Below are 23,942 nucleotides of genomic sequence, written 5' to 3' on the forward strand. Positions count from 1 at the left end.
CCCAGTCTGTGGTAAGTGTTACCTCGCCAGCCCTAGGAAGTGAATACGGTGTCTACCCTGGTGTCTCCCACCATGCAGAGCACACACAACGCTTTGCTCAGTACAGACCCTGCACAGCAGCTAGACACAAAGAGGTCAGACTGTGTGCTTGAACATGAGGACTGAAGAGGTAGAAAATGGGAAGGAAGGCCCCCTAAGGGTGGCTCCTATTTGTTGAGCCCCTCCCATGTGCCAATGGTGACAACTCTTCAACACAGACGGGCTGATTTCTGCTTCACAAGGCAGGAAAGTGAAGTCCAAAGATGGCCACCTGCCCACGGTTACCAGGCAGAGGAACTTCAAGTCCAATTCTGGTAGATGCCCAAATCTATGATTTTTCTCCCAAAAGACGTTTGTGTCTCGTGGAGAGCTTTCATTCCACCAACCTGAGATTGTTGAGATTAGACTTTTGAGAAAATGAAGCTTCTGCAGAATCTATAGGAAAAGGGAGAAAATGGTTTTTGCCCAAGAGAGTGACATCCCATGATTTTAAGACCCTTATAAGAGAACTTGAAATATTTTTTTATTAATTTTTTAAAGAGAACTTATTGTTTCTGAAACCAGCCCTGTTCCCCAGTTAGCTCTGGGTGCTACTAATGAAGCAAATAACTTCTAGCTCATTCTTTGCCAACAGGAAAGGACATCTCTTCAAATTTTCAAAGCAAAATACACCATTTTGTTTTGTTTGTTCTGTTTTTTTAGATTCCACCTATCAGTGAAATCGTACAGTTTTTGTCCTTCACTGTCTGACTTATCTCACTTAGCATAATACCTTCTAGGTCCATCCGTGTATGATGATAGATGGTATCTAGACTTGGTGTGGATAACACTTTATAAGGAATATAAATGCTGCGCAACTATGTTGTATAGCTGAAACTAATACAATATTGTATGTCAACTGTACTTTAACTTAAAAAAAATTTTTACCAAATTTCTCTACAAACATTGAAAACCAATAGCAATATGAACAATGTTATAACTAGTCCACATCTGGTAAAATCAAAGAGATTGTCATTACAAATAGCTAGAGTGCTTGTCAAGATGCAATAAAACAATCCTCTTTAAAGAAAATCAGTCAAAAAAGGAGACGGGAGGTGAAGGTAGATGATTAGTAAATAGGATTTTTAAATTACAAGAATAGAAGAGCAGAAGTATAAAAGTGTTATTAATCTAAAGGATAGATTTCTGTTTTATAGCTAAAATCTAACATTCGCAGTGTACAAATTTTTTATTGTAAAAAGTGACACAAGGCTAAATTGCAATAATGTGAATCAATAAGTAACCAGCATTTACACATGCAGCTACTGGGAAACATATTTCAATTTCAGGAAGCCAGGAAGCTAGAGAATCAATTAACAAAGTCAAAAGTGAAGCGAGGACATGCTTGGCATGCCCAGGACACCACAGGCTAAATGTGGAACTGCAGGTTGAATCAGATTTGTGTCCCCAAAAATGTACAAGTATAACCCAATGCCACTATCTCAAATCAAATCAATAATGACACAGAGAGAAAGGGGGAAGCATGAGGTGCTCAAGTCCCCACCTATGTCACTGGGAAAATAGATCATCTTCTCTGGATATTTTTCTAGGATAGCCTGAGGGATACGAATGACACAAAAGAAAGCAGAAGAAAGAGGGGGTGGGGGTGGGAGAAGTAATCTCACTAAACAAGACTTGCCTCCTATGTGGTGTTTTGGAAAGGTGCAAGGGACCCTGACTCTGGTATAGTTTTGAAAGTTGACTCAAGAACACAGATGACTTCAAATTTTGTGTGCTTTCCTTCCTTCAGATTTGGCATGTGTTGGGAAGAAGATTGAAATGGAATAGTTAAAATGAGATAAAAATCATCTTGCCACAGCATCCAGTGTGCGTTGGTCTCCTGACATGATTTTGTCACTTCTCAGCACATTTAGTGAGCTGGTTCTCAGGGTGGACACGATCTGGTTCTGTCTCAATCAGATGCAGCAGCCTCCTTATTCTCCAAGGGCACCAGAGAAACTAAATGGTCCTCCAAGGCAAGAGCCAGGGATTAGGGAGGAGAGGAAAAGAAAAAAAGGAAAGAATTAAAATATATACAGAAGAGTAGAAGTGGAACAAGGGATGAGTGAGAAGAAAAAGCAGGACTAAAGAGCAGCATGTGAGAGGGAAAAGTGGGGGTTTGATCCTGCCACATAGCTCCAGGAAGCTCTTAAGCACCACTAGGAAAGAGACAAAAGACTTTTCCACATCTCCTGCCATGTCCACTAGCTACGGTTGCCTCCTCTGAGGCACAGACCAGTTTACACCAACATTTCATTATGTCCTACATTGATTCCAGTAAAGTTCTGAAAATCCCTTTAATGTACATAAAATTCATACTACAGTCAAGGTCTTCTGTAGAGGATCTCCCGTAGCCTTGCAGGCCATCTGCCATGTTGGTTCCCCCATCTGGCTGGTGCCACCATGTATGGTCTCACGAGATTCTTGGTTCTTTCCATTCCCAGACTTTGGGTTTTAGCTCATCTTTGAGAGATTGCAAGTCAGTGGACTCTCAGTTAAAATAGTCAAGCTACCTCCTGTCCAGCCTGACTTCATTTCTAGGCCTTCTGTGAGCCCCAAGATTGGGTTCCATGGCTTCCTCTCTGCTCCCACGGCATGCTCCACATGCCCATACCCTAGAGCTTACCACCGTCATCCAAGACTGGCTCCCACTAGAATAAACACTCGTCAAGGGCAGAGAGAGAGAGCTATTGTATCCCCAGCGCCCAGGACAGTGCCTCGCTGTAGTTGGTGCTCAATAAATAACATGGAACAAATGAATGAATGTCATTCACCTTTGGGAATGACCGAACCATGTTATAGGAATCAAGGCAGCTAATATGGCTCTTAACACAAGACTTTGTGCCAGCGGAGAGTAGAGAAATTCTCCAATTGCTTATCAAAACTAATGTTCCTTAAGCCAAGGCTCGGCCACTGGGTTATGCAACATCAAAATCATATTTTGTACCAAACTGCCTCAGATTTACTGATAATTTTAAAACAATAGGTGGAGTTTCGTCAATGATTGAGTCCCACCATCAAAGCTCTGCTGTTTCAAATTTACAAGTTCTTCTTTGTAACATCTGCTATTTCTTTTCTTCCTCCATCCTGTCACAACCATCAAGAAACATGTATCCACAAATGGCCAAGTGCCTTAAATTATGGCTTCCTGTGCCTCCCAAAGCTGCCTGGTTTTCTTATATCTCTGTCATGTGAGTGACAAACTGGGGTGGGACAGCTCCCCTACATAAATTTCCATGAGGATGAGCATCCAATCTGCTGTTAATCCTCCTTCACTGCGGTTAAGGTATAAAATGTTCAGGGGGTCCTCCAGGTCAAACAGTTGTTCCAGAAGGCATTATGGACTGTTACAAAGTACCGTTTTCTCCTCCCAATCCAAGCATAACAAAATTTTCTTTTTTGAGTGAAGAAGCCTGTTTTCTATCTACATTCTTGCATACAAATCCCTTGCAAATTATTTTTTCACATTCCAATGTTGATTAATTTAATTGAATCTGTTCCTAATTTTTAATTAAATCTGCATTTCTCTCAGTAACTTTTGGAAAGATAGGTGCCACATTGCCATATTGGAGAAACGGAAGGCAGATAGAAAAGAGAAGTACAAAATCACAAGGCAGGTTTTCTTATAAATTTATTTTTGTACCAAAAAAATTAACATTCAAAGGCAACGTTTTTATTGTACAGTATAAAATAACTTCCACTAAATGAAAGATGGGACTTTTTTTTTTTCAACTTTTTGCTGATTAGCCACTGACAACGTCCATTTAAAAAATATATAGAATTTACAATTTGCAGCACTTGTAGAAAAAACACCTGTTCAATAATTATATAAATACTCTTGACAGATTCCAGTAGCCCATTATGTACCCTTTTTGGCAATGTCAGCTTTCTAAAGTCGATTAGCTTCTAAATTTGAAAGGCACCTGGTGGCCAACATCCTGCTTATGATTCAAGGCATCCATTTTAATTTTTTTGCACAAACTTGACAAGTCTCAAAAAACTATTAAGTTAAAAAGAATGAAGACAACATAATACAGTTGATATTCGCAAACAACTTATTTTTTTCCCTCAGCTGCAAATTTTCCCCAGGGGATTTACAAAGTGCACCAGTTAAATATGTCTGTACATTTAAAACATTAAATATGTCAACAGCAAGACATTTTTAAATATTTTGAATCAAATACTATAGCACAAATATAATTTACAATACTTTGCACAGAAAACATTACATCTGAAATATAACTTTAGATATTATATAAAAATACATATATTTTTCTCTCCTCATTAGAAAAAAGTATCTATTTGCAGGTCTAGCATGATGTAACAATTCAAAAGAACGTAACCCTTCAGGTTATCATCCATTTGCAATTAGATGACACCCTCCCTACTTCAACTGCCTAGTGGCACATAACCAAGGGCTAGATCCAGAGAATTGACCCCTCCCATAGCCCAAATGCAGTTTTCCATAAAGGCAGCCATAATTGCTCCAATCAGGTTTAATTCTAAGAATTCATTACAAAATTTAAAAACCATTGTGTAAGAAAGACTTCAGACTGTAACACACTTTGAGTCCAACATCTCCCTTTGGCTGTAAATACACACGATCTCTACAGAGTCAAAAGCTTGGAGAGAGTCTTCTTATACCATTGGGTCATACCTCTTAGTAGTCTCACACACCTATGTACATCTTTCTTGGTCTATGTTTTAAAAAGTTTCCATACATCAGGAAATACATTATAACACTCCACAAAATGGAGGTCAATCTATATCTCGAACTTTAAAAGCCCCAAAGTACGTTGCGTCTTGATCTGGATCCAGTAGTGAAGGGTTGGATACCTCCAGGCTTATTTCCTCACCAGACCGTAACTTAAAAAACCCTCCAACATTTATGGAGTAAAAATGGAATTCAGAATTCCCTGACCAGTATTTGGTACTTCCTCCTTTCATCAGGGTATGAGAACTTGGGATTTTCATGCTGGTTTTAGTGACATACACCATCAGCTGAAGATACTCCGTAGCGAGGTCTCCTGAAGTTTCATGATGTCGAAAGCATATGTTGGCGTACAGGTAATAAAAGCCATCTTGGTTGACAATTAGTTTTCCATTGCTGAAAGTCATGTTGGAGATCTTGGCCCAACCTCGGTCATGGTACCAGGAGGACAGACTCACTTTGTGGGAACCTGAGAAGAGGAGAGTCATGTGATTTAAAATCCACCCCTTCAACGAGAAGGACAAACTCCTAATTCTATGAGGTTGGGGGAAAAACAAAAAACAAAAACAAAAACATAGCATCATAGCCATTATTCCAATAGGAGAATAACTTTTCAGAATTTATTTTTTAAAAGGGGAGAAATACATTAAGATGTACTTAGTGCTCTCTGATAGGCACCTGAGATGGTACAAAGGCAAAAACTCATCTTTTCCTGCCCCCAAGGAACCTACAGAACACTAGGCATAAGTATGGTAGTTGTTCAGGTAAGAAGCGAGTCACGAATCCCGATAGGAAATTTGCAGATAATTGCAGTGGGAATTCAAAGGACGGTGCAATGATTTCCTCCCAGAAGGAACCAAGAATGACTTTGTTGAGTTGCTACTGAGCCTAAGCTCTTAAAGGAAGAAAAGGATGCAGCCCACAGAAGCAGAAAGGTCATTCAAGGTTCAAGGAAGAAAATGGGCCAAACGCAGTTGAGACAAGAAGCAAGAAATAAGTATAGGGAGAGAACTTCCATACTTCATGACTCCACCTTCTCCTTGAAATCATGGAGAGGGATATGTAGAAGGAAGGAGAAGAAACTCTGGGTCTCAGTAACTTTGCCCAAAAGGTCAAACTCCTAAACGTTGTTCTCATCACCATAGATTTGCCCTTCCTCCAACAGCACAAATGCCCCCAGGCTCACACAACTGAAAAGTGGCTCCCAGAGAAGTTCACAAAGAAGATATTTTTGGCATTGCCCTCCCCAGCTTCACAACCTCACACAAGTCTTTGTGACCAAAGTATCACAAAATCCCTCCCAGATTGACCAGAATTCTTTTTTAGCCCCTTCTCACCCTGAAATCTGATGACAAGTATCCTTTGCCTACTGCTCAGGAGCAGGGAAAGCTTCTAAAGAATCTTCGATCAGCAGTTGAGTCCAGTGTTTTTAACATTTCAGGTCTTTAGTATACCTTACTGGGCCTGTAAAAAGTGTCACTACCTCTAGGGGATACACCCAATTCATCAATCATGTGTGCTTATGTGGACCCCTATTATCCAACTGGGAAAGGTATCAACTAGTGGGGGGAAAGTTGTTATACTCTGAAAAATTAAAAAACACATTTTTTCCTCCAGAAAATTTTGTCAATACTTATGCTAAATTAAGGATGTCGTCTGTTAGGATTTCAACAAAGCAAAACAAAGCTAAGGAGTCTAAGATTAGCCTCTGCAGCCAAGGAGAAGTTCTTTGCCGCCTGCCTCCCACAAGAAATCATCCCAAGGACTTAGGCTTGAAGTAGATTCCAGGGATCCAACATAGCTGACAGCTCTCTGGTTAGAGTGGGTCCCTGGAAGATCCTTAAGGAACCCGAATCTAATTGTGGCGATCCGCCCAGACTGGCCTGAATCCTGGGGAGCCTGCAGTACCCGCAGCTTTCTGTAGAGAGCCACAAAAAGGAGAATGCTTTACTGTTTCTGGAGGGTCACTCGGCAGCCTGAAATATGGTCTGGGGACCTCTGCAGGCTGTTCCAAGAACCACCAGGTGGTGGAGCAAGTGAGAAAAAAATGCACAGAGGCGAACCTATGGTGGGGAACCCATCACTAGGCGTGTGGGACAGTATATTTACTGAAATACACATCTCATTCACTAGAGGGCGCTAGAACGAGCCGGAGAAACACGTTACAGGCACTGCGGCCTCTAGGACCCACCATAGCACACGTCCTTTTTCATGGGAGGTCCTGCCTCATGTCATCCCAGATCAAAGCATCCCAAATGTAAATGTCATCCCATGGTCCCAACTAAGTCAAGACAAGACTACCAAGACTATTCATCACATCCTCATAAATACTAATAAAGTAATTCCTCCAGGCTGGTAAATAGCCACCAATCCATTGACAAAGCTAACAAAATTCAAGATGCTTCCCATCTCAAACTACCCCATGTTTCCTTCCTTCCCAGCGTACTCCTGCAGTCAGGTCTTTATAGGATCAACTATTTGTCTCATAGTTCATCTCCTATGATGGCTCTTACAGACAAAGGTGCAGTCTATCCTCTCAATAGGCTAGATCAGCTAGTGTTAAACCAAGGGCTCAGAAACACCGCCTGGGAAGGCAGGGAAGGAATATGAACTAGTGAGGGAAGAAGACAGGAACCTTGAGGACACACCACTCCCACTGTAGGTTAGAGTCCAGTCGAGGGGGTGTCCTTATTGTCTACAATGAGTGCCTACATACTTCTGCTTTTATCCATTCACTCATCCATTCCCTGATCAATTCAGTTGATCAGTCATTCAACAAACGGCTGTTGTGCTTTCTATGGGCATTCCCTGTACCCGTAATTAAGAATTATATCAAGCAGTTACCACTAGTAGTACCTCAAGGCACTTACCACTAGTAGCGGAGAAAATAAGAATTGGGCAGAGACACTCAAAAACATAACATTTCCATTTCGGCATGTCACATAGCCCATGGCTGAAGGTCAGTTAAAGCAATTGAAAGTGAAAGTTGCAGAAATTAACAGCAATCAAGAGAGCTCGGCCAGGGGAGGGGACAGGAAGGACTTGGATCAAACGTAGGTGGACTGAGAAAACAGGGAGTATTGCCCGTGAGGGAAACTGCTTGAGCAGAGGATGGAACGAATGCACACAGCACACACAGAGCAAAAGGGGAGGAACGCCATCTGCCTGAGCTGGAGGACTTGTGGACGGACAACAGCAGGAGACAAGATGAGAAGGTTCTGATGCAGTCAGGTTGAAGGGTCTCTCAGGGCAAACCTGGGTTTGCATCATTAATGACACATGCGAGGACCTCACCTCACATAGTGACAGTTGAACACTGTTCTTATTATTGTGCCATTTATTCAACACACACTATGTATCAAGCATTTCGCTCTGTGCCTTATCTCTCATCCTTACTACAACCCTTCAAGGTAAGTGAGGGTCATTCAGATTTTGATTTTGCAGACAGGGAAACTGAGGTCCACATAGTTTACCTGCTCAAGGTGGCAGGATTAGCAGTTGAATTTCACTCTAATTCATTCCTACTCTAGTTCATTCCTAAGTCCGTGCATTTTACACTATAGGTTGTCATATAAGTACCTTGTGGTCAGTTGGCTTTGTCAGGGGGAAATAAGTTCGGCCTTCCCAGCCTGTGGTGATCACTGCCAGATGCTGGAGAAGAGGCCTCTGCAAATATTTAGCCTGAGGATCCCCCTAAAGAAAGCCACGTAGTCTGACCTCACAAGATACTTCCCAATGCATTTTATTCGAGAAGCTGTGCCAATGCACAAGCTAACGCTCACTGTATGGCAGATTCTCATTTCTTTCTTATGTGCAAATAAGTATCAAACAGAGGCCCGAAATGAACATGCAAAATTAAAGCCATCTTCCTCTGAAGTCTCAGCACTGGCCAAAACTGGAAGATAAATGACTCAAGGAGTTGTTGGTCCAGCCAGAGAAGCAAATTCTAGTTCCTTAAACAGAAGCATACACTAATTCATTTCACTCAGTCTCAAACTCAATAACTGTTGGAAAATAACCAGGAGTTTTGCCTTGTTCTTTGGCAAAGATGTGAGGCTAGGGTGCCTGGAGAGAAAGCGTGGTGACTAAAACATGCTTGCGATTGCCAAACAGATTTTGGCACACAGTCTAATGCAATATTTATCACATGCCCTTTAAAATGAACTGAAAAGATAAATGCCGAATACATTCGATTGCCTTTGCTAAAATGCAAATTAGCGTTACACTCAGAAAATTAGTATAGCTCTACTGTAAGGCACACAGACACACAGAGAAAATTTGTTTATGAAGCAAGTACCTGGGACAGGAGAGATAGTTTAGGGAAATCTAAAAACCGAAGAGTTGATTTTTTTTTTTCTAAGTCAGGAAAAATCCCTTCAAAATTGTTTACTAAGACTTGGAATTTTTTAACTCCAAGAAAAACCTGCGTTATCATTTTTAGAACAAAGTGCTCTATGTATAACTATTTCATTAAACTCAATAATAATGACAAATTATTGAGTTTGTAATTATTGGGTGCTTAGTATACGCTGGTTTCCATAGAGGAATGTGAGTTCCTTCCCTCATTAAATCCTCATAGGTACCCCCGTCTATTAAAACTGCACTAACCACTTGTCTTATTGGGGAAACCATTTCAGGGACGGTGTAGATGCCTGACCACTGCAGTGTACACCTGAAGCTGAAGCTGAATAATATTGAACGTCAACTGTAATTTAATATGTATGTGGTCACAGGATGTGGAGTCCAGCATAGGGTATAGAGTCAATGGAACTGTAACAGCTGTATACGATGTCAGAGGGGTAGTAGATTGGGGGAGGGGGGCTATCGCTTTGTGAGGGGTGTAAATGTCTATTATATTGTTTTGTACACCTGAAACTAATAAAAAAACTGCATTAACCTACTTCTTACAGCAAAAGAGGAATATAAGAGCTCTGAACTTATTTCCCTCTGACAAAGCCAACTGACCACAAGGTACTTATATGACAACCTATAGTGTAAAATGCACGGACTTAGGAATGAACTAGAGTAGGAATGAATTAGAGTGAAATTCAACTGCTAATCCTGCCACCATTGTGACCTTGAGCAGGTAAACTATGTGGACCTCAGTTTCCCTGTCTGCAAAATCAAAATCTGAATGACCCTCACTTACCTTGAAGGGTTGTAGTAAGGATGAGAGATAAGGCACAGAGCGAAACGCCTGATACATAGTGTGTGTTGAATAAATGGCATAATAAGAAGAATAGTGTTGAATTGTCACTATCTTAATGTTCTTTGTAATTATTTTGATGCTCACGCAGGCAAGATGCACAAGCAGTGGGGACGGGTTGACTTTAGCTTGGGCAACTATAGATGCGTGTAATAAGGGACTGTCCTTCCCAGTTATGTAATCTCCACTGGCAATCATTGAAAATAAACGCACTCTGATGACCTGACAGTGATTACAGAGATCCATTCTGGAGTGACTGAGAATCACTATTTCCACAGTGTGGATCCTCAACCGCAGACTAAATGATCTTTCTCTCTGATCTAGAAGTTAAGGGCTCTCAAAAATTTAGTAAAAGGCTAGTTAGTAATAGGGTTGAGTATTCAAAGGAGCTGATAAATGACTTTTGAAATATTTTTCAGGCTGGATGCACATGGAACTCACCTGATGGGATGTCAGTGGCATTAATAGTGAGATGAGCGAACGGTTGAGTTTCAGACTTGCCCCTCCTTGCCAGATCTAACCACGAACCTTCTGCCGTAGCTGGAGATGAGAGAAACCATGTTAGCCCAAAGAGTGATGTCCCCATAGAGACCCTACGGGATTTCTAATACTCAAACAGATCCATACTTACGTTTTTCTGCTCGGATGTGTTGGGATCTAACAATATGTTGTAATTCCTGAAATAAAAAGGAAAAAAAAACGGTCTTATTTATACACTCGTTCTTTTGATAAAGCAGTAAGAATTCAGGACTGCTGGACATACAAGAAATTAATCCTCTTTCCTTCAAAACATGCCACAAGTACATATGGAAAAATGAAATTCCTTGACATTTCAGGTAGCTCTCAAGAGAAACTCGCCCCAAAGAATGATGTTGATGTGCTTAAAAAGCAGACTGCACACAGTAGACAGATGGTAATCTAACACAATACTTTGGACAGTGAGAGGAAATAAAAGACCATGTAAATTATAAAACATGGAATAATTGAACATAATTTAAAAATTGTAGCAGGTACATAGATGGAGAGGGAAGTTAACTAGGAAAATGACAATGACCACAGCATATAAAGGTACATTGTAAACATAGATAAATTTCTGTTGTGAATGCAGGAGAAACCATACCAGAAAATTCCGGCAATCAGGGTACCTCTGGGAATCTAAAGGTCACGAGAAGAGAATCTTTAGAGAGTCTCTTAAATCTGTAGGGAGGCTCTTTTTTATGTCTGTTTCATTAGGAAATTCCTATTTTAACACTACAGCTTACAGGAAAGAGAAGGAGGCCTCGCTCCCAATGGTTAATTTTTTTTACTTTAAAAAGTCACAGTGGATTTAAAGTACGCCACCTATCTAAGAGCTTTTAGAGTACCAATATGTAACTTAAAATATTGCTGCAAACAGAGGTTAAGAAGCACGAGCCAGAAAAAGAAAGAACATAAAAAGCGTAGGCAATTGCGTATCTCGATTTGAGCCCTGAGAATGAAAGATCCAACAGGTAACTGCATGCCACCTGAATCAAGACCTTAGTTATCATTAAGCAGTAAGGCGGAGTGGAGGAAACCTTGGGCTTTGACCTCAGTCCCAACTGACTCAGCCCCTAGTTATCCCGAGGATATTAATAGATATTAATACTGAGGATATTAAGGATTCAATGAGATAATGCATGTGGGCACTTAGCAGAGTATCCGGTAAATTCAGATGTCTAAACACTAGAATAACCTGGAGAGATTCCTAATTTCTGTTATTGGGATGATCATGTATGCTAACCATCCCCCCTCCATTATGTTTAAAAGATAAGCCATATAGCTTATGTTCTTTGACTGCTGGGAGAGAAGTGCTTTGAGATAGATGATGATAGATGATGACAGATGATAGATAGATAGATAGATAGATAGATAGATAGATAGATAGATAGATAGATAGATGATAGATAGATTCAATAACACAACTTCAACTGTTAACAGTTGGAAAGATTCTAGAGATAAGACAACACTGATTCTTTTCTGTGCTTTTAGGACCCCCAAGAGACATGAGAATCTATTCTATTTTTAAAGACCATTGGAGGAGACAGCACAGCTGTCTTCAGTCACCTATTTTAAAGTCCTAAAGAAATCACAGTGCGACTGACTTTTAGAAAAGAACCTTGGAGGCTCCTCCAGGTTGTTTTCGGCCCTGGCCTTGGCCCCGGGCACTGCACTGCACAGCTCTGGGGGCACCATTTGCAGGAAATTCTAGGCAAGGTGCGGGGGCCCTTTCAGTTGTGCAGGGCAGTGGCCCTTACCAGGCTTGTCCTTCTCCCCACTCCATCCAAGATTTAGTTCTCTCCCCTGCTGTCCTGCCATCTCCCAATTCTCTTCTCATGACCTTTGGATTCCCAGTAGTACCCTGATTTCTGGAATTCACAACAGAGATTTATATATATTTACAATGTTCCTTTATACATTATATAAAACATATATATCTCCTTATACATCTATAATGGATATGTAAATATATAATGCATGTATTTATAATATATCTTTACGCATTGTGCATATCCTTATACATTTCTATATACAATGCACCTTTAATTGACTTCTCTCTCTTAAAAGGTTGGAATAGGAACCTTGAGGACAGAGAAATTTAGAGACTTCGGCCCCTTATTTTCCCTCTAGCCCTCATCTGCCTCATCATCAGAGAAAACGGGGAGGGGTTGGGCAGAAGGAAGCAAAGCCAAATGTAGCATTTGCCCACAAATTCCTGTTTCATGTTTTCCGATTCACAAAAACACACATTATTGAGAAGACCAGATCCAGGGAAGAGTCTTTGCTCCAGCTCAGTGTTTCCCAGACCTGGCGTGTATCACAGTCTCTCAGAGGGCATGCTGACACAGTTTCTGATCCCGAAGGTCTGGGTAGTGCCTGCCAATTTGCGGCTTTAACAGGTGAGCAGACGCTGCTTCTCTGGCACTTCAGTTTGAGAGCACGAATCTCTGTCATTTCCCAAAAGACCACAGAGGTAGGCAAATCTGAGGTTTCCTTGAAGCTTGAGACACAGGCCAAAGAAGCAGCAGACGCAAGCCACTGATCAAGGAGGAAGGAAATGTTTATTCTCCCTCACCTGCGAATGAACTTCTCCTGTCCACTTAATCAGTGGTTTCTAGGTCACAGAACCTTTCTGTTACAAGAAAATTCAATAACCAGCCCCATTCAGAAGCATGCTCAATGTCTGCTATAAAAAAAAAAAAGTCATGACCCGGGATGAATTGAAACTCTAGCTAGAGTCTCATGAGGTAATGCTGCTTTCATGGTACATCTGTGGTTGGGTATCCAAGGATTGCAAATCCTGTCAGAAACCCTACAGAGAAGTTTCCATATGAAACAGGGAGTGCATGACGTGCTTACAGCCTCAGGCTACAGAAAGCGTATTCTCAGTATCTGTTCTTATATCAGCAACCCCTCCTTCCAATTTTCTGTACTCTAACATCATTGTTATCTATCTGAATGGGTAACAACCACAAACATAACATACTTCTTGGACTACACTTTCAGGGTGCTCTGCCCTACCCCAACTCAGCCAGTCTAACTCAGTTAGATATTGACTTGACAGTTTTTAGAAGAAGCTCCCCCAGGTAATTCTAGTATGTAGCAAGTATTGAGAAACCTTTCTACTACTTGAGTGTTCCCACAAATGGTTGTTTGGTGACATCTCTATGTAGTCATAGGTTTATTATACTCTTACAATATATGGATATTCCACATATTAAAAATTAAATAACCCCTTACATTCATAGCCAACTAAGTGTTTCCCTTATAGTATAATATTTGATTCTAGAATCAGAGGCTGGGTAACTCTTTCTAACCTCATTTCTGAGACTGGGAAATGGAGGTAGAGATAGAATAAGATCCCAGCTAATAAAGCTGGGACTTGACCCTGTGCCTTCCAACTCTCCTTCTAGAGCTTTGAGCCCACACCCCTTTACAGGACGCCATCGTGGAACATACTCCTGCAAGCTGGGAGAAAGTATCAATGGCCTGTGATGGGGTTCGGAACACGCTATCCCCATCTAGGGTCCCTGGGCATGTTGAACACTTTAGGGTGAAGGAACTTGAGAACGGTAGGTGCAGGAGGGACTCCCTGACCTCCCACGTCCCCCCTGAAGCAGGTCAGAAGACCCTCCTGTGAGGTCCCCTCTCTACTACACCTGGAGGAAAGGAGCTTCCTTATCTTTAAGACCAAAGGACTCTGAAAAAAAGCAGAATGTACAGGCCTTGATGAGCCCCCCCCCCCGCCGTGTACTGCCCTTAGCCCACGCCTTTTTTTGTCCCATCACATTTTCCCACACCTTGCCACTCTTCATCAAACCCAATATAAGCACTCAGGTTAACCACTTCTTTAGGTCTTCATTTCCTTATGAAGGTTCTCATGTCACATAAAATTTAAATAAATTTGACCGCTTTTCTCTCATTCACCTGTCTTGTCAAATTTACAAGGCCCTAGCTGGAGAACCTAGGAAGGTAGAGGGAGAAAGGTCTTTTCTTCCTTCCCTACAACTGTCAACAAATCCTGAGAGGGCTGGTTCCCTCCTTGAAAGGAGGCACAGCTTGACTGTGGATCTGACAAAAAGGGGCCTCCATATCAGGAAATGGGGGTCTCAGAATTCCCAGGGGCTTCAGAAAACAACTGGCTCAGAACTGGCTGAGCCATGTTTAGGAGGTGGCTGGTGAACCCCCAAAACTAAGCCCTGCAGATGTCAGGCGTGAGGGGGCCTCACATTGCCAAGTGTGACTCTATCACATCCACTGCACAGAGCAGAAGCCATTCAGTTGTCATTTTTCTCAAAGACCAATACGTTGCTATGTATACCCCAAGCATGGACCTTTCTTGAATTCCTTCCTAATTAATATTTTTCATTTTCAAGCTTATAGGAAATCCTTCTGATAAAATACCCAAATGAACCCCAACTGACAATTCCATTTATTTTCTAAGCTTTGAATTTACATTTATTTCCATCCACATTAATCCTCTACTTCTGTTACATTAATTGGAGCCCTTTAAAACTTGCAGAGTTCTTTATTGCCCAATCTTATCATTCAGGCATTGCTTCTTGTTACTTTGAATTCAGAAAGTTCTAATCATCTAATTTGGGGAAAACAGTACAAAGAACATCCTAATTCCTGTCCTCTGAACAAATTATTCACATGCAAGGGATCTTTTAAAAAATGTTACATGCATTTTATCTTCTTTTAAACACAGTTGTACATTAATATTTTTTAACTAGTTAGTTAAGTCTCTGGATAAGTATCCAATGCACTCATATGTTGCCTACACTGTCAGAATGCCCACAGATTTGCACAGAAGTGTAGATAGCTTTGACACACCTCCCAGCAAACAGTTTTCGGGCTGAGGACACTGGCCAGGTGGCTCCCTGCAATCTTCTGCTTCCCAGGAAGACCGGAGATCTGCCTTCTCAGAGTACAGCGTGTTTAGCATCTGTTACGTGCTACGGACAAAAAGAATTGTCTTTTGGGTTCTATAAATTACCGATGACGACTAATATCATTAACTATAAGTTACTGAGAAAATTCACATGAATGAGTGAACTTATTTCTTGTCACACTGTAATAAGTAGGCTTTTCAGGGAATTTATGCATTTTTTAGATAAGCATAATTCGGGCCTAAATTATGATAGCTTCATTTCACCCTTCAAAGCGGGGCAAAAAGGAAAACTGAACCACTTACAGACAGCCAAAGAAATCCTTGCCAATTCTAGGATAAAAGAAATCCTCTGACATACTGCCACCTAGTGGACGCTGGCCAACATTGACACGCTTGAGGCGCCACAGCCAAGCTTTGCAGATTTGAAACTGCCTTCTGCCCCTACTCCAAAGTCTAAAAATAATAACGATGAGGAAATTACACATTTTAAAAAAAATCTTCTCATTGTGGCATTCTCCTATTTAGACTGCATTAACTTTTCATCTTTGCTGTCAGGGTACATTTGAACAGACAGGAAAACAACTGATGTGTTTTTTTTTTTAATCTCAACTATTATTTCACTCACATAAAAATGTTGGGATTTCACAATTTCTCCTCCAGGAAAGAAAGTATAGGAAAGATCAATGTGATTGTGTAACTGTGGTCTCTAGAACTTCTCCTGAACTCGGCATCCAAGAAGTACAATTCCCCCCGCCCCGGGGGTGGGGGCTGACAGGGAAAACTTGAAGAGTACAGGCCGCGTCTTCAGCCTGTTGGGACCAGGACGATGTTCATCTTTTAAAATGTTTTGGGATCTTTTGCCAAACATAGGGAGGAGGGAGGCATCCCAGAACTGGCTCAATCTTGGTGAGTCAGGGACACTTAGGAGAGATTGTACTGTATAAGAATAAATATAAACACCTATGAGGACTTTCAACTCCTTTGAGCAGTCGTGGGAATTTTGCTCCAGGTAATTTCAACATTTACAATGTACAACAAACACTAACCCTGCCTTTGCAAACTCAGCGGGATAACACCCCCAAACATGACTTTGATAACATTCCAATTCAAGAGGGAATGTTATTAAATTGGTCTTCAGTTGTTTGACTGCAGTGTTTGGGGTAATTTTTTTGTTTTTGTCTTACAAATAATACAGATTTAAGCTCCCACTGAGGGCACCCCAGTTGTACACATGCCTGAAAAAGGTTAAATTGCTGGAGTCTGGGTTTATCAGACTGAAAATCCCACCCATGCCTTGTGAATTGCGTGATCCATGTGGTACCTGTCAATCAGAGCATGGAGGAAGCAATTTGTACAGCCAGATGCTGTGGAAACCACTGGCACCGGCTCATAGCCCAGGTCTCAGGTGGCTGCCTCCCTCCAGCAGCAGCTGTAGGGACATCTGGCTGGTTGAACAAGGATTTAACACCCCGTTTGCCAGATATAATACAGGGTTCATACACTTGTTAACATATGTAATGCATTTATTCTAACATCTTAATGATACCCTTCCTGTAATTCTTCTCCAACCTAGTTACGAGAACAGTGTATTCATCAGCCGAGCTAGCACACGAATGCCACTCACCGGTTGTTTCTGAAAGTGAATAGCCGGCTTCCTATTCCTCCAGAGAAGTCTTACAGACTCCTGGAACCTTGCAAATCGCTCAGAAGTCCATCCCCTCCTCTCCAGCCAGAGGACCACTGCCCTCCTCCAAGCTTCCATCATTTCTCACTAGGATTACAGCAAGTGCCTCCTACCTCCTCTCCTGCTCTCCTTAGACCAAGAGTACACATGGAAGCATGTCCCTTCTCTTCCGAAAGTCGTCTGCGGGCTGCCCGCAGACTTCAGGAACACATCCACCTTCCTTACCGGGCTGAGAAGGCCTGACGAGGAGAAAATTCTGAAATGTTCTAGATTAAATTTACAGCAGCCTGAGAGGAAGAGAAAGAAACAGAACCATCAGCCTATCGATGGCTGTGAATCTGCTCTGACGAAAGGCTGCTCACATTCCTGAACGTCTTTGAGAATTTCAGATTCATGTCCAGGTGGCTATTTCTGCAGATTAGTCCAGCCAGGCACCAAGGAACTCCAGGAGCCTCCCCTTCTTGTTTTACATGTGGGCTTTCTAGCCGGCTGTCCACTGCCACTTCACAGGAGGGGACATTTCTTGTTGGGACTCTGAGGCTATCCCAGAGCTGGCCCTGCTTCACTTTCTCCCACCCCTTTGCCCGTCGCTCCTGTAAATCCTTTCAGGAGGCTTATGTCTTTCTCCCCCTTCCTTCACTTGATGTATAAAAACGTTTGCAAACTCGGAGGCAATGGAGTGTTGTCTTTTCACCCAGCCACGCTGCTGGTGGCTTAGACTCCATGCCCCAGGACGGTTTCCTTTCCGGGAGCAATGACCTAATAAACCCTTTCTTTTGAAAAGACTTTCAGCCGTGGAAGCTAATTCTTTTTTGTTTAACAGGCCCTACAGGACTAGACTGGTTACCGCTCTGGCCTATCCTTTTATTCTTTACCTGCACCCCCAAACCGCACTGCCCCTAAGGACGCCACAGGTTCCAGCCACAGGGAACTCGTTATAATCACTTTTGCCTGCAAGTCAGTGTTCTGCCCTCCGGTTCACGGAGACGCTGTGGACATCTGCTCCCTCGGAGAGATGCCTTACCGTCTTATCAATAGCTCGTCTTTAATTGTAAAGATTTCTCTTTCCATGGTATTCTTGGTTTACGAGGCACAGAAGGAATACCCACCAAGTGTTTGCAGCAACTGAGAAGACAGAATTTGGGCAGATGTCTCAGCCTCTTGCTTTCCTCCTGACCTTCAAATCCACAGAATGTGGGGGATATTGCATATGCACCTGAGTGGAGCTGGACACCCCCCAGTTCCATATGAAGAAGGTCCCCTCTCGAAGAAGCAGGAAAAGCACCATGCCTGGGAGTGACCTCTGGGACTCGACGAATCTTTCTGGGCCTTCCATATGAAGCCCTACAGCTTCCCAGGACTGGAGAGGACAGGAGCACTGGAGGAGGGGGGTGGACAGCTCCTCACAAGCCCCATTGGGGGAAGGGGTTCAGCATCACAGCAAGTAGGGGAGGGAAGAGGGCAGATAGGGCAGAGGCCCCACTAATCCTCAAGGTAAGAGCCATCTCCGACTTCAATTTGTAACTGTACATATGGATCCCTAAATTCTTCATTTCTTAATATAAACTACTGATTTAAAAAAAAAAAAATTCTCCCAAAGCCCAAGTCTTCGCAACACGTGTTCTATCCCGCTCCTAGAGTACCAGCCTCACGCTCCTAATCTCTTCATCTTTAAAGTGAAGTCAGCCACCACCATCCCACGACCATCTCTGAAAATTCTCAGTGAAGAACTTTACCAAGATATGGACTGGCCTCCTCCTCCCACCCTAAACTAAGTACAGTCACGGAGGCTCGTTTCTCCCAGAAGAAGTCTGCTGATTGGAAGAGACACATCTTTGCAAAGGGATAACGTACTCTACCTACCAAAGGGCTGAAGAAGAGAGTCCCTCTGTTTCCCAAAACAAAGTGATGCTTTCCGGGCAGTGTGGTGACTATGCTGGGAATAGAAAATTCGTTTTTATTGTTTAACCTTCATGGTTGAAATGAGGAAGCTTCTGCTCCAGTTAAAGGTCCCCTTGGGTTTGTATAAAGTATCCTTATGACAGCAATATTACTCTTCATAAAGAGCCCGATTTTAAAATGTCTTGTGCTATGGTACTTGATAAAAAGGTGTAATCTAAGGGCTTGGCAGAGTAACTGCAGTGTGGCATCTTGGGCTAACTGCTGTTTACCATGCCTCTGCTTTCTTCTGCCACTTGAAACACAATCACACCACCTCACATTGGCAGAGACTGCGACATTCACAAAGCCTCATTTCCTCTAAAGGTCACTTACTCTCACACATCCTTCCCAAAGTGTTTCTGACCACTAGGGTGAGACTCAAAGAGGAACAGAGGTACCCAGCCAGCCACTGTGGACAAATGAGGCCAGGGAGAAAAGCGGAGGAGGAGCTGGGAAGAGCCTCCAGCCTCAAGGTCCCTAAAGTGTTCATGTCCCAAAAGGGGAAGAAGGTCCCCTCTCGAAGAAGCAGGAAAAGCACCATGCCTGGGAGTGACCTCTGGGACTCGACGAATCTTTCTGGGCCTTCATAATGTGACTAGCTCCTGGCAATATTAAGCAACCAAAAATAGGGATGGGCACAGATCACTCCCTTATTCAGTAAACTGGTTCTTTAAACTTTCGTTGAGCACCTACTCTGTGCCTGCCACCTGGGAGAGAAGCTAAACATCACACAATCACACAGCGCCTATCCTTGGGAAGCTCATGTTCGAGTGACCCAGACCAATGCCAGGACATGCGATCGATGCAATGACAGAGTGAATACAAGAAGACATGTGTGTACACACGAGGAGCTCCTAACCAAAAAGGTGGGCAGCTCAGCGTCAGTGTAGACCCCCTTTGGGAAGTAATATCTGAGCTGAATGCCGAAAGACAACTAGAAAACTGCCTACAAAAGAAGAGCCTGGAATGGCATGTATGGGACCATGCACAAAGACCCAGAATTCATTCTTCCATCCATCCCAGCTTGCTGATGGCCGCTGAGGGCCAGGCATCCTGTGGCGTGCTAAGGATGCTGTTTCCAGGACAGGTCTCCTCTTTGCCCTCACTGTGCTTAGGATCCCAGCAGAGAGGCAGAGGAGGAGGGGCACAGCCAGGCTAGAGACATTCAGGCACTTGACTTTGGCAGGGTCACTGAGCATAGCTGAGGTGGCCTGAGTAGATGGAGCACAGGCAATGAGCCTGGAGACTCAGGGGTTGGGATGAGGGTTTCCAGGACACGGAGGACTTTGTGTTCTGTGTGCAGCCGCTCCGACGGTGTCCTGGTGACTACAGGGGTCCACCGAAGGCTTCCTGAGGCAGTAAATGAGGCAAGCAGCACGTTCAGATTTGCATTTAGAAATCACAGCTATGGACAGGATGGACTAGAGGCCGTGAGATCATGGACAGAGCGGCCACTGCACTGGTCCAGGAGAGAAATGACAATGACCCCTGGATTAAGGTGACAGTAATAGTGACACAGAGTAGAAAGGAGTATTTGGAGGTTTTGTAAAGAGGTGGAATTCACAGGATGGGGGTGAGGTGAAGACTTAGTACGAGTGAGAGCCCATCTCTGGCTCCTGGTTTGGGGGACGGAGATGATGGTTACCAGTCACCATGAAAGCGTAGGTCGGATGAGAAGCAGCTACAGGCACTGAGGAGAGAGTCTGGGGTCCCCCAAACTCTCTGATGAACACGGGCCTTACGGTTTATAAGTATCACTATTATTCCTACTACTGCTGCTGCTACTACTACTACTACTACGATTACACCAGTACCACCGGTACGACCTGTACTACTACGACCACTATCACTCCCACCATCATCACTAGTACTAGTACTACTGCTACCGCCACTGCTACCACCACCGCCACCACCTCACGTCCTCCAAGGGCAGAGACTGAGGACGGGGAGCACCCTAGCGATGAGGAAGCTGTGTGGGAATGGAACTCTGCCAGACCCGGAACCTCAAATGCTGTCTGATCATCTCAGATGCAACTTTCAAAACCCACCTTCTGACACCACACAGCCTTACACCTAGTTCTCAAACACAGTCATTTCATTCACCAATGGCTTCCCTGTCCTCCAGTGGCTCTCACCTCCTCTCAGGATGCTTAGATCACCTCCTTGGTCCCGGGAGCTATAAAATCCTCCTGTAAAGATGGACCAGCTGTTCTAGGAGAAGATTTCCAAAATCATAGTATCTATTCCTGAGCTACGAAATCAGTCTTGACGACAGATCTGGGAGCCTCCTATTTATTTACGTTTTTAAACAAGGGCCCCAAGTAATTGTTCAGATCAGCAGGTTTGGGAGTCACTGCTTTAGGGCACATCTTTCTCTCCAATTCCACAGGCTGTACTCCTCCTAGGATAAGCCACTCCTGGTGGAGCAATGCATCTATCCTTTACCACCTTCTGCTTCAATCAAGGACCTTCAGCTTTGTTCACTTCCGGCAATTTAGCCCAAGATTCCTTGCCACATAATTAGATGCTCCTCTTTCAGGCATGGCCTTCCTCTTCTTTGTTTCTTTAAAAATGTCAGTCCAGAATATCTTTTCTTCCATCCTGGAGTACTTCTAGCGTAGAGATAAGCCCACCTCTGATGACATCACTCCCTGGATATTTCCCTCTTGCAAACCATCCTACCGTTCGCCCTGGGTCTCCCCCTGACATCGAGCACATCACAGCCAATAGTCCATTGTTGGGCAAAAGGCAGTAGATGGCCTTGACGTTGTAGGAAAATTCTGTGGGTCTTACTTCAGCTTTCCCATAAAGACAGCTTTTATAAATGCTAGATGTCATTAGGGTTGATTGAATTGCAGTTCCCAAAACTGTTATGGCAAACAGAGATGAAATCCCATTGGAAAACCACTACATGACTAACATCTTGACTTGGGAACATCAGTGCCCCAAACCCCAAGTTTCCTTGTGGGTTTACAAGAAACTTTCTCGGGACACATACTCCTATATACAAAGGCAAAGAGATAATGAATGATGTTTAATTTTTCCCCCTTGTTTTTGGTGTGTGTGTGTGTGTGTGTGTGTGTGTGTGTGTGTGTCACTAGAAAGCAAATAAGAAATAAATAGTGGCTGTATAACAATGGCAATGACTATCATTTCATAAGCAGTTAAAATATACTCAAATTTTAGTTGATTTCTTATATTCTTTAGTTTTAAAAATGAAAATAGCCTTCTTACAATAATTAACATTGGAATTCTAAGGTGTCATGTTTACATATAGAAAAAAACCACCACTTTACCAGACAAACTTTCTGGTTTTAAATTAATGTTCTTAAATCCACAAAACCTACTAAACATTGTGCAGTTGACAATCAAGATTTATTCAAAGATCACAGAGGCATATGCCTAAGCAGACTTTAGAAAGTGCCTCAAAAAGATGCATTCTGTTAAATCTACTTTTAAATTTCTCTCTCTCCAGCAATCTAAATAATTCCAAAGCATTTTAACCATTAGAAAATAAAATTGTCACCATTCAAATTTTTCATGGGCTTGTGTATTTGCAGTTAACTTTTGCTCAGGTAGTGAGCCCACTGTCCTACCTAAAAAGGGTTTAGTGAAAATCAGAGACTGCTCATTGTCCCCTAGAATTCATCCTCCCCTTTTTTCCAATTAGTAATAGGCTATCTCCTTCCTCAAGCTTTGGAGAGCAAATGGCCACTCAGCTAGAGACAACTCGCAGCAGATATGGTCTTGTGAGTAAGTTTCACCAGTAAGAGCAGCTAGAAGTGAGACTTTCTCACTTTCCAAGTACAGCCCTCAGTTTTTCTTTCTTCCTTTCCTCTGTCTGGAAATGGCAACAGATAAAGAAGCTAGCTTCGTCCCAGAGATGAAAGCTACCTGTTAAAGACGGAGGAGCCGTCCCCCTAGCCCTGGAGTGCTCACCTCTAGATTATTGTATGCAAGAGAAAAAAATTCCATCTTACGTAGTTCACTGAATGATGGGTCTCTTGGTTACAGCAATGTAGACCAAATAACAGTGAATATTTCACTGAGGATCAAAGCATTGTGAATATTTGGGCACACCGCTCTTAATATCAAGGGATAATTTGCATTTACATTGTGAATCCTGTGGGAGATAAGGTTAAGTATGTACTGATCCCAAGAGAATTAAAAAAGAATTTCAAGTAAGAATTAATTATTCAATAATGATAGCTCTCTGGTCTTATTCACCATTTTCCAGTAAGAATTTGGAGGCTCAGAGGCTTACTGACTCCAGGAAATACAGTTGACCCCTGAATAATGTGGGGGTTTGGGGCGCTGACCCTACCTCATGCAATTGAGGAAACCCATATATAACTTTTGACTCTCCCCAAACTTAGCTACTAAGAGTCTACTGTTAAGCCTTACTGATAACAAAACAGTCAATTAACACATTTTGTATGTTATATGTATTGTATACTGCATTCTTATATTAAAATAAGTTAGACAAATGAAACGTTGTTAAGAAAATCATAAGGAGGGGAAGATACATTTACAGTGTTTATTGCAAAAGAAACCCATGTAAAAGTGGACTTGTACAGTTCAAATCCATGTTGTTCAAGAGTCAACTGTAGTTTATCAAGAACATGGCAACAAAATAACTCATTGGTAGTTGTTATCATCATTGGCATTTCATATTCTGGAGTAAAATTGGAGAGTTTTATAAAATTGTACTTATCAAAGAAGCCAGAGCCGTATTTTTAGTTCACATTAGAGGCCTGACTCTATATAGGTTACAGGCTATAGAGAGGTGAAGAGACTTGAGAAAAATGTGACAAAAGGGAGAAGTTGGGATGAAGATGACTTTCAACCAAAATTAACCTGCATTAGAGCCTCAGGCTACAATATTGCTAATTATCCATTACAACATTGG

The 23,942-nt window shown here is 42.4% G+C and overlaps 1 protein-coding gene across 1 annotated transcript in view; it reads right to left on the bottom strand.

The window, feature by feature from the left end:
• Positions 1-3,702: 3,702 nt before the first annotated feature.
• The window catches only part of TNFSF11 (TNF superfamily member 11), a 32,108-nt gene continuing 11,868 nt past the window's right edge, over positions 3,703-23,942 (bottom strand). The window contains exons 3-5 of the mRNA XM_033104557.1: positions 10,627-10,672; positions 10,437-10,535; positions 3,703-5,258 (exon numbers count right to left, since the gene is read on the bottom strand). Of these exons, the coding sequence (XP_032960448.1) occupies positions 4,837-5,258; positions 10,437-10,535; positions 10,627-10,672 (567 nt within the window). The 3' untranslated portion in view covers positions 3,703-4,836. The remainder of the gene's footprint in view (positions 5,259-10,436; positions 10,536-10,626; positions 10,673-23,942) is intronic.

This window comes from Rhinolophus ferrumequinum, chromosome 4 (assembly GCF_004115265.2).
Source record: "Rhinolophus ferrumequinum isolate MPI-CBG mRhiFer1 chromosome 4, mRhiFer1_v1.p, whole genome shotgun sequence".
Classification (NCBI taxonomy): Eukaryota; Metazoa; Chordata; class Mammalia; order Chiroptera; family Rhinolophidae; genus Rhinolophus; species Rhinolophus ferrumequinum.